Below are 12,064 nucleotides of genomic sequence, written 5' to 3'. Positions count from 1 at the left end.
CTTAAATCACAAAATGAATGTAAATGTCATCAGTTAGTTGCTCGAAAAAATAAGTAATTAAATCACAAAATATTGATGAGCACAATTGGGTTATCTATCTATCTATCTATCTATCTAGCTATCTATCTATCTATCTATCTATCTAAACACCTGTCATGTAAACGATAGTTTACATAAACACGTGGTCTGATTGGTGCACCGTTACTGGCAGGCCATTGGTCGGTTGCGGCGGGGGGCGTGGTCTGACGTCCAGCCTCTCAGTCTTGTTGACTGGTGTGTCAGCGGCAGAGAGATGTCAGTCTGACCTTAACTACACAATTTAACTTCAGGTAAGTTTCCCCAAAGACTTGTATATTAGTTGTTTTGCAAACTACAGACATCTTCACGTCTGCACTTTTCTGTCTGTACTCGCGAAAAGGTTCGTGTCGACGACCGTAAATTAGCGAGCTAATATTGCAGATGCTGAGATGTGTGTTAGCACACTGAAGGGAAACACAGTTGTTTACGGCTATTTTGTTTAAATTTAGCTTATACCAGCTGCTCTTTTGTCTGACTTGAAATGTTTATCTGTTGTTTTTTTAGGGATGTTTATCTTTTATTTCATTTTTTTGTCATGACTCATATCGTTTCAGTGGTGTTTACGTTTCGCACTGATGAGCCGTAGACCATAAGCTTATTTGATGCTATAATTAGTGTGCAGTGTGCCACCTGCTGCTGCATGAAGATAACGTGGCAATGTGACTGATAGAATTCACCAGAGATTCCTGAGATACTTTACATGCCAGCTGCTCATTTTGAGGAGACTTCTCTTTATGTGTCTCTCATCTGTTTTCTTTTGAGTGGGCCCTTTTACTTAGGCTATAAATAACTTAAACACGTCGTGGCCTATGACAGGGGAAGACGTGAGGGACTTGGGGTTTATTTGTTCCCTCCTGAGATAATAAGGATATGATCACAGTGCCTGATCTGATTGAAGCTTCGGCTCTCTGTTGTGTCTGTTGGGAGTCTAAGAGCACAAATGTATTTCCCCCAGCTTCCTTGTTTTAGATCTGAGCTTCCTTGTACTTCTTTGGGGTTAAGGAGATGCAGGGTGGCTCCAGTATGTGTGTGTGTGTGTGTGTTCATATGACTCCCCTTTTTAATGAAATTTTTTGCTCCTAAAATGAGCCCCTAATCATTTCATTTTATGAGTAATAACCCAAGGCACATATTAAATCTTTGAGATTGTGTAAATCTTGAATGTTGACAACAACATATTGGTGTTGAAGTCATCCACCCAGACTCACAACGCCCAGTTAAAAATCTCTCTGATCTAGATCAAAATCAGTCCAGTGATGTCAACTGTTGGGTGAGGCTTTCCAGATAATCATGAGAAAACAGTGACATAGTACTTGAAAGTATTTAGGTTATTAGTTGAATGCTGGCAATCAAGTTGGCTCCAAAGGAAATAAATTGATCCATATGAGGACATTAATTAACACAATAAGACTGTAAACAACAATCATGTTTCCAGGACACATGTTGAGCAAAATTAGTTAGAAAATTGTGTTGTATAGAGAAATCTGATGTCTTATCATCAGACAGTGTTATTGTATTGCCTAAATATGTCATGTCCACACTGTGTTACATTACTAACATCTACTGTACACTGAGCAACAGCAAAACAATGCATTTTGGGTAATTGTTCATGTGAGGTGATGACTGGGTGAGGTGCACTATAAAACGCAGGATGACTAATACCTGTCATGTATGTGTCTGTGTAGGCTTGACCCAAACCACTTCCGTCATAATGATAATGAGCAAACTAAATGCACAACGCCTCACACGTCACAAAACCAAACCTTTCTTCCTCTTAATGTACCGTCTTAGAATAACGATAGGGAACATCATTTACCAGTTAAAATGAACTGCTCCTGCTAGATGGAACCTTTTACACAGGTTGGATGACATGTACTTCCTTTTGTATTTTTCCTGTAGCCGCTTCAATGTAGAAGGTTGGCTGGAAAAACAACAATCATTTATCACGATAAAAACAGGTGAATTCAGTTGGGGCTGCATTTTTCTGTTGCTGCCATCTCATTAGTTGTGTGGAACTAGAAAATCCAGATTTGGGGTACAGGATAGAACTCAGGAGGAACTTAGATGTAGCAAAAAAAAGCATCATATTATCTGACTTTGATAGAATTTAACTGCTGCTAATTAACCCACCAAGACCCACCGTAGACCCATTTTTGTTAATTCGTTTTTTTTGTGGAGACAGGGCACCTTAAGGAGAGAAAGCAGGTCAACAGCCAAATAGAAGTGGTTTATAGCATCTGAAAGCTAGAAACCTGAAGAATAATTTGAGATGCAGCTCAACACAGTTTGTCAGGTTTTTCTAGTCACAACTCTGTCATACACATATTTTGATCATTTGTCTTTTTGAACTATTCAAATACAAAAATAACACATCAGTACAGCATGAGAAAAGCTGCATGAAAACTGCGGCATATCTGTAAAGGGAAAACTTAAGGGTATCCTAGAAGCCGTTTTTGTTTAGATAGTTTGAGGTCGGAGGTGAAAGGACCCCCTCTGAAAATGTCCATGTCCATTTTTCCCTCGCAAATATATTGCCTAACTTGAAATGTTATTTAGCTCTCTGCTTGAAAGGCTAACACAACGTGATCTCTGGATTCCGTAGGTCTTGTAATTTTATATGATACCAGTATCATCCCTCCAGCTTTATCCTGTAACACATGACTGAACAACTCCCGAAACATAACTCTCATTCAGCAATGAAGTTTTCTTTATAGAACAGTCATTTTCAAACCTTTTGTTTTCCTGTTCAGACACTGACAGACAAGAATAAAGAACTTAAAATCATCGACATTTGTGGAAACAAACGTATAAGCTCCGGTACAGTTTGTAGGTTAGAGAGAAGTTGGGGTTTTCTCGATGAGTGGCTTTTATTAGGGGGACTGTGCAATATTTTGGAATAAAGCATAGTGCAAAATTATGGGTGTGTATGTTTTTGTGGATCTATGTGTGTTACTAAATGCTAACTGGAGTTTGATGCGACATGCACATGGTGTGAACATGGAGAGCCTGCATGCTGTTAAGTCACCTGTCTTCTTTTAAATACCTGAGACAGATTTCTCCAGGGGGAGTCATTTAAGGAATGTTGTCTTATCTCTTATCTTAGACATGGTTAGCATCCATCGTCTGCTTCGTCTTTTGGTAAAATTAGATCCATGGAATAATTGACTTTACCCCATGAGGGTCAACATCATGAGACATGAGACCTTTCTATACAAAGACCTCTCAGTCCTCTACAAAATGTCACCCACTGAAAAAGAATGTTTGGACCAAAGTGTCCCAAGGGCATCTTGACAGGATCATTGTTTTTGTTTGGTTGTTAATCAGTAGATCAACAAGTGATGTTAGTGATTAGGTCAGCCACATGAGGGAGGTGGATCTCACTCACAGTGCATTATACTAATGTGCTCTGAGGAAGTGTTTGGCCTTCGGTTGGAATGCTGAAATTGGAGAAGCGCTTTGGCAAAGATGAGTCGGTGTTTGAGTTAACTGGGAGCTGCAAATGGAAAACTGGGGTCCATTACAAACTTAACCACAAACCCGGCCAAAACTTTGCAATAACTTTGAATTGTGATTTCAGAGAAGAATGTGAGTAGACCTGTGACATGCTGTTGATGATGCTGCAGATGCAAAGAACTGACAGTAAGGACTTTTTGAATAGTTCCCCCTGTTGCAGGGGGAAACAACACATCAAACCCTGTTGTGGTGTATTTTCCCCCCCTTTGGGGTTTGAGAGACAGTGGTAGCTTAAGGGCAGTTGGATCAAACAGACTGTGTGCTGACACAAAACATGTATGTCTCAGATGAAGCTTTGACCTGTACAGCTCAGTCAGATGACTCGAGAAATTCAACTTTAGTCACTTGACACCTGGGGCTTTAGGAAAATGTGATGTACTTTTTTGGGACATTTTATAGACTAAATGATTAATTGTTGGAGGAAAATTCTGAATGTTAATCAATAGTCAGGCCTGAGGGCTTTGTTTCGAAACTTTAAACTGCAGATATTGCCCTGAAGTGCCTTGTCCTACTCAGCCCATGTAACTGTTACATTTTCCAGGAACACACATTTTAAATGACAACCTTGCCCAAAGTTATTACAAAACACCCTTAATTCTACTGCAGCTCCCAAAAATGCAGACAGCCGCAGACTGTCGTCAATCTTAGGCGCCACCCTTTTGTTTGTCCTGTGAGGAATATGAAAACAAATAGCAACACTTCTTGGCACTGTTGTGTGCCTATGGGCTCCTTAGAAAGCAGTCTCCAATGTGGCGAAGGCTATTTCACACCAAATGTGCATGTGTGTGTGTCTGGATCTATTTATGTTGCTGATCATGTCTATGTGACGCACTTGGTACATCCTGTGCTTGTAGCAGTTGGATCACTTTACACTCAGTGACCTCCTGTGAAAGTTTACTGCTATTTTACTGCGTTGCTTCGTATGCCCTCAAATGCTAAATAAGGTCTGCTGCGTGGTGAGACTGACAGGATTCCTCACATTTGTCTTTTTACTCAGCATGTCTGGAAACAATGTTTGTTTTTCCACTCACGTCAGTTGCAGAATATCTAAAAAAGTTGGTCAGAGAATGTGTCAAATGTTACAGCCGCACTGCGCCGTGTGCTTTGCTCTGGTCTTACCATAGCAAAGAGTGAGTCACAGCATGTGGCTTGAATATCGGGACGATCTAAGACTTTTGCACTCGATTGCACTTAAACACAAACAGCATGCATACCTCAAAGCAGTGACTTGAACCCATGTTATCTGATTAAAGGACAGTCTTGCAAACCACAAGGTGACTGTAGCAACATCTTCAAAAGTGTGAGAGGGAAACTGCAGATGCTCCACTCCCCAAATGAGCATTTGTATATTACATACTCACCCTATGGTGTGTTGAATTTGTAAACATTTTTTGTCTTGCATTCCTCTATTCATGTGAATGAAGAACCGAAAAACAGGGAAAACTCTTGATGAACTGAAGTCATAGGGGTCTGTGTTTAAGAACAGCAAAACTATATCAAAACATCTGTTTACGGACTGTCACGCAACTTGTGCAGTATAATCCAAGTGTCATTTTTCCAGCCATATGCTCAGTGCTTCCTAAACATGCATTTTGCTAAAACCATAGTATTTAAAACTGAACTTAAAGTGAAACTTATCTATTCTCTCTTGGCAGCTGGTCTGCCACAGCCTCCATTGGTAGTCTTTTTGTGCTGTGTCACCATTGTTTTGTTGTTGCTTTTTGTGTTGTAAAGGATCATTTCGAATTCATTAAAGTCGCAATAACACAAATAAACTAACTGGTTGAGGCTGTCGTAGTCCAGCAACTCCCATGTACAATGAGGTAAAATTACTTTTTTGTCAATGGTTTCCCTCTGTTTTGTTTTAAGTACTACATTTTTAGCAACCATGCACATATTTGGGCAGCACTGAGCATGCAACTGGATAAATAAGACTTGGATTATACTCCCAAGAGTTGTGTGAGAATTTGTAATCGTGTGTTTTGATATAGTTTTGCTGTTGTTTAATACAGACCCCCTTTACTTCAATTCATCAAAAGTTTTCTCTGTTTTTGGATTCCTCATTCAGTGTGGAGGCATGGAAGAAAATCAGTTTTCTTCATGAATTCATCGTAACACGAGCTAATTGAATGGTTCTTTTAGGGCTGAAGAATTCCTTTAGGGCTAAAAAAAGCAAACAAAATATTTGAAACAAACAGATATCCACAGATTCTTTAGACAAAGTAGCAAGGAGTTGTCAGCCACAGCTTTAATTGATGACGTTGGTGATGTTAGTAGTCAGAGTTTGAGTGAAAATCTAAGTCATTCTTACTTGGCGTTCCCTCACAGCTCTCTGGTTATCCACAGGCCCTCTGTCTGAGGTCACAGCTGTATCTATGGTTACAATGCCTTCTTTGTTTAGAGCTGTTTTTATCCACGATAAGAATGGATTGAGACTATTTCATGCATAAAGAATGAATCTAATCACTATTCCCAAACACTGATGGAAATCTCTGCAGTAATGGGTCACATGCATGGGATATACTATAAATGCAAAGCTCAAAGAAAGCAGAAAAACTATTTTAAATCGACTATAAAAGTTTTTGAGGCCACAGAAAAGCTACAGTCTCTTTTGTTGATTTTAAGGTTCAGTAGTGTTTAAGTCAGTGAGGGTTGCACGGCACTAAATTCCATGCATTTTTGTGCGTCATGTGTGACCACAATAGTAGTGTATGTGTGTTTATGTGTCTGTTTGCATGTGTAGCCTGTTTGTGATCTACACACTGCACAAAACTTTGCCCTAACCAACCTAAGTGCCACATTCCCAAATTACCCCTAAGAGACTAATTAACCCAGTTCTCACCATTATAGACCCAGACACCATTATAGATCCCCACAGAAGGGATCATACCACACACACACAGACACACACACACCTTCTGGGGAAACCCCTTTTTTGTATCTCTACCTCTTCCGTTCCGTCTTCCTCTTTGCCTGATGGATTTAGCACGCTACCCCCAGCAGCATAAATCTTCACCCTGTCCATGTACACTTGTGATTGGCTGTTCTTTTCACATCAGCTCCTCTAATTGGCACATTTCTCTTAGTCTTTTTTTCAATGTCATATTCACCTGTTTGCTGCAAATTTTGGGCATCATTACGTACAATCATCGCAGGCCCTGAGGAGGAAATAATCCCTGGTCAGTCAAGCCCTACAGGTTCTCACACACACACACACACACACACACGCACACACACACACACACATGCACATTTTCACCGGTCCAAAAGGACTTCCTCATATTGTTCAGCATGTTGATGCAGGATATCACTTTGATTTGTATCTCCCATTGCGCACGCTGAATGAAACGTCTGTTTTAGGGGTCCCTTTGCAACTTTTGAACGTGAGTCTGCATGTGTGTTCCTCACAGCATTGAGCATGGTTAGAAACAAATATGATCAAATTTCTGTTGGCTATACAGCCAAATGACATGCTGTTTGACTGAAATAGCTCAAACATGAACTTTTACTTCATGAAATGCTCAAGGGCAAAAAGGAAGGCAGCGCACATCCACTTGCTTCTTTCTTCTCGGTGTCAAATTTGTATCACCTTGAGAAAGAAAAAAAGAAGTTGAGGAATTTTAAGGTGTTGCTTTACCCTAAGGCCCTTATCCACCTTGCATACACTGTTTGCTCTCACGCCTGAATTCCCATGTCAGGAAATTCAAGTGCTGTCAATCATTTGCTTTTTCAGCTAATAGGGAACAAACTCTGCAGGTGCTTTCCTCGCTCTTCCACTCTGTCCAGGTCTATGTGATTGAGGCCCATCTGTTTCACTACACCCCATGCTATCTGAGGTTGGGGATTTCCAGTCCAGCAAACACACACACACACACATACACATACAATACAACCCCACCCCCCACTACAGTACCACCTCACCGCTCTATGAAGGCGCTTCCACACACGTCCTTCCTGTTTTCTGAGATTTCTGCAGTGTGCCTAAACGGAAACAAGCCCTCCTGTTTTCTGTTCGGCCGCATTGTTTGAGGCTTCAGACGACCACTGTGATGTGCTGCCGCTGCTGCCCTCGCAGGGAAGGTGTAGACAGATGTGTATCATAGCCAAAACCCGGACAAGGAACTGATGCACATTAACCGTAAATAGTCAACAGCCATGGAGGAAGTTTGTTTTACTGGCATGCAGCTTTGGCATCTACAACAACATAATTTTCTGGTCCACTTGGCAGGTTTCACTGGCGCCGCTGGCAAAAGAAACAATGTGTACAAATCAGTGATTAAAGTACGTCAGGCTTGTTGTCTACACTTGACTACTTATATGGGTTGTCACACAAAGTCACAATTAATGCTATTGCTTAAAGGTCAAATATTTACCCTGATTTGTGATGTTTGGAGCTGTTAATTTCACTTTTCAGGTAATGTGCTGCAGTCTTCCATTATGCACTTTGTTAATAGGATTTTTTAAGTTTTTGTATGTGTTGTCTTTTTATTCAATGTCCTTGCTTCTGTGTGAAGCTGCATTGTGGACTTTTAACAAAAATCAAACAATCAGGTCTTTGAATTTCAATTTACAGTAATATTGGCTTGAAATCCAATTGAAAATGATACTTTTATGTTTTAAGAGCTTCACTTTTTTTAAAAAACTTTCTGCAGACTGTGGTTTTTCTGAGGTAGTTATTTGGAAAGGTTGATGGATGTGGTCCATCTATTTATAAGCTCTTTTTTAAAAAAAACCCAAAAACTATGGTTCCCGTGGTCACTCTGGCACACTTTATTTGAGCCTCTCTCTCTCTCTCTCTCTCTCTGTCTGTGTCTGTCTAAATATAGCGTGTCTTCCGCCCACTCATTCTGACAGAGAGGAAACGCTGTGTATGTGTCAGCTCCTACACAGGTTTAATAGTTTCCGTTAGAAAGGTAAAATCAGGGTTTAAGTTTGCACATCTGTGTGGGCCCGAGTCCATGCGTGCTCGTGTGCTTTTTGCATGCATGTGTGCGTGAATGCAAACACACACACACACACACACACACACACACACACACACACATGCTTTTTGCATGCATGTGCATGCAGAGTGAGTTCTGATTAGTAAAATAGAAATGTATGTTTTTGTGTCTATGTTTGTATGAAAGGAGAAGAAAGAAAAAGAAAGAATAACAGCCTTTTGGGACATCATGTACAAGCCTTATGCCAGATAGAGGACATGAGATGTAAACAGAAAGATGGGGGGGGGGGGGGGGGGGAGGGGGGCAGAGGTGGGGGGATATAAGACGGAGAGACAAGCAAATGAATACACTTGAGGCAGCCGGAAACTTGTGGTCAAACAGGCAGCGTTGAGCTGCTGAGGCAGCGCTGTTAACTCGCTGTTTTTGAAAGCGCTGCTTTTCTTAGATGGATCAAGTTTAATCCATCACACAATGTACATGTGTGTGTTTGTGTGTCTGTGTGCGTGTTTGTGTGTGAGGGAGAAAGAGAAAATAGCCAGAATGTTGACATAGAGGAGAGCAACATTTTACAAGTCAGAAGTCCAAAAATAGGAACAAATCCGACTACATTCAGCCGCCTAAGCAGGACTCAAACAGGCTATGACTCCAACACCTGCACACACAAACACTCTCCTCCTCCTCCTCCTCCTCCTCTCCACCACCCCCTTCAACTCTGCTCACACACACCCACAGTCACAGTCCCACATTACTTATCCCCAACCGCTACCTCTTACCCTCTCACAAGAGGAAATACACTCGGCAGCGTGTGGCTGTCCTCACTTGCCTCTGACTCGCTTTCGCTCTCTCTCTCTGTCACACACTCGGTTTCAGTACAGAGACCTGCACGACTGTTTGGTCCGTGTCCGTGCCTCCACAGAACGATGTAAGTTTATGTAATATTATCTACATATTTAATTATCTACACTTACAACAATTGTTATGCTTTGACATTGAGGAGAAATGGATGAGGATGGTTTTGGTCTTTTTGTTGCCTCATGTTATGCTACTTTTTGACGTTTTTACTTAATTCAGTGAGAAGTTAGCAAGTTCTGTGAAGTGAATCTGCTTTCTGCCTGTTTTGAACATTTTTGTGATGGCACATTTTGAGTTTTTCTTTTAAACTAAGTTTATGATCAGCCTCATGAGCTTTCTGTTTGTGCAAAAGCGGTTGTATAAGGATGATTTATGGTCAGTATGTAGCAATCAGAGTATCAGTTTATCTTTAAGGATTTGCCGAAAAAGGACCACAGCATTCAGATAAGTAAAAGTCTTATCCATTACTCTGCATTTACAAAGAGCAGTGTGTGTAAGTATAAATGCTGAAGAAAATGCAGCTTCCTGTTGCAATTAGTGTGTAGTGTTTATTGAGGTTTTGGCTTATTATGTTGGATATAATAAATTCATCATAAAGGATCTGAAACTAAGGGTGATTTTTCCTCGTGTAGATTTAGTCAAATTTTTCTATGAAGAAAGTGTGTGAAGGTTTGAGAGGTGACTCACAAACCCGTGGGATCTGAGATAAAGCAAGTGGTTTATTTTTATAGGAACACTTTCTGACGGAGGTTAGTGTAGACCCTTGCACTCTCTGTCACATGTGAACCTTAGTATGTGTTGGTGAGTGTGTATATGTGTGTATTAGCGTTTGTGTGGTTACATTTTAATCACTAAACTTTGGATTTAAATGGTCATTATCTGTCGTGCTGTTTCTAAGTCTCTATTGTTTTGGTGCAAATGCTGAGCGTTGGAGATATCGGCCATAGAGATGTCTCTAACGCTCCTCTGTATGGAACCAGATGGCATTCAGCTTGGGGTGCCCAAGAACCCCCCCCCCCCCAAAAAAAAATCCAAAATCTCAACAGCATTGTCTCTCTCCACAAAATCATGATCCTGTTACTTAAGACAGTCCATAGACCTTTGTGTTGTGTTTTTTTATGTTGTCAGTTTGTTTGCTGTGAATTTGTGTTTAATGTTACTATAATTATATTGCTCTTAACTTTTGTACAGTGTCTTTGAGAAATTGCTTTATAAATAAAATGTATTATTATTATTTTTAATACTGTTGTTGTGAGCAGTTGTATGGAGGAACTATTTTCTCTCAGCTATATCTCTATGCAGATGGAAGAGTACATATATTGCTAGCTCAACTGGCACTGCTGAGCTGGCTGACATTACAACTCATCCGAAATACATCAAAACATCTCATGCTGTCACAAACACTAACCTCTCATCTATGAGTAAATGCATGCTTCCCTCTGTGTGATGATTTTGTTGGCAGACTGTAGTTAAGCAGAAAGAAAATAGGTCCTACATGACACTGCTCAGAACAAGGTGTATAGATTATCTTGAGTAACCAGGTCATGACTTCTGGAAAGAGACATCATGATTCAGTTCTTCGATTTTATTTTTTGGGGCGCTTTGCGCACCACGAGTGCCATCTATGTAGTTACATTATATATGGCCAATATCTTCAAAACTCTGCAATGTACGCCAAAACAATATAGACTGATAAACACTGCTACAGGTAAGAGTCCCTTTAACCCTTCAGCATTAACTTTTCCGGCATAAGTGTTAACTGGAGGCGATATATTTCACACACAAATACAAAAAGTGAAACGTTCAGAGACACATGCAGGTGTTAGTGATGGTATTATTATCAGCCTGTCTGTGAACAGAGAGAGAGAGAGAGAGTTTTAAATAGTATAATATATGTGTAATTTTACACCCTGCTGTCAGCAAGCAGACAGAAAAACAGTCATCGCTTAATTACCTACGTTTACTGTCAGCTACGCCAACCCAGACGGGCTGTCCACCCACTTAGTGTTTGACCTCGGACAGAACATGACTGACACTTCCCGTCTGTGTCTTCTTTCTGATTACAGTTGAAACATACGCAATGCATGTGAGACATGACAAACAAGGCCCCCTGGGATAACTCAAACAGTGTGTGCAGCATGGAGCCAGCAGGTACACACAAAAAACCCACACTCAGATAAACACACACTGTATGCAATGATGCAGATATGGGCAGAAAATAAATGACTCTCCCTTTAGGATACATACATGCTCACATTTGCAGTCATTTTGTAACATGTCTCTGGCTTTAAAGTTTATTTATATTCGGTTAAATAAAAAGAATGTGTCATAATTATTCAGGGCTGATATTTTTTGAGCAGAACTTTTTCATATTAAGACTTTAACACCCAAACTCACGACTTTATTGTCAGCCGGCTGCTCCCCCACAGTTCCAGAGGGGGAACTCTACCGCAGTGTCCAAGCTGTGCTGCCGAGGGACACTGACAACCAGCAGAACCCAGACCTGAGCAACAAAGGTACCACCTACTACAGCACACTGACATAAAGTATTAAGATTTGAAGTTTTTTTTTTCTTTATAGTACTGATGTGGTTTTATCTGTTGTTGCCTCTACTTGCATGAATTGTATCAAATCCTACAAACATGTAAAAAGTTTGGCACCAGCAACTTAATTCATTC

General features: G+C 40.5%; 1 protein-coding gene across 3 annotated transcripts in view; it reads left to right on the top strand.

Annotated features, from left to right (window-relative positions):
* The first annotated feature begins 252 nt into the window (after window positions 1-252).
* Window positions 253-12,064, top strand: part of LOC121942290 (phosphoinositide 3-kinase regulatory subunit 6) — a 27,925-nt gene continuing 16,113 nt past the window's right edge. For 2 of the 3 annotated variants that reach the window (XM_042485460.1, XM_042485458.1), the window contains exons 1-3: window positions 9,315-9,456; window positions 11,453-11,537; window positions 11,798-11,902. In XM_042485460.1, the coding sequence (XP_042341394.1) occupies window positions 11,480-11,537; window positions 11,798-11,902 (163 nt within the window). In that variant the 5' untranslated portion in view covers window positions 9,315-9,456; window positions 11,453-11,479. Of the gene's footprint in view, window positions 330-9,314; window positions 9,457-11,452; window positions 11,538-11,797; window positions 11,903-12,064 lie in introns of those variants that run through there. The other variant, XM_042485459.1, reaches the window with a different exon arrangement.

This window comes from Plectropomus leopardus, chromosome 4, assembly GCF_008729295.1.
Source record: "Plectropomus leopardus isolate mb chromosome 4, YSFRI_Pleo_2.0, whole genome shotgun sequence".
In the NCBI taxonomy this organism is placed as follows: domain Eukaryota; kingdom Metazoa; phylum Chordata; class Actinopteri; order Perciformes; family Serranidae; genus Plectropomus; species Plectropomus leopardus.
The sequence above is the reverse complement of the archived record's forward strand: the minus strand, read 5'-3'. Positions and strand labels throughout refer to the sequence as shown.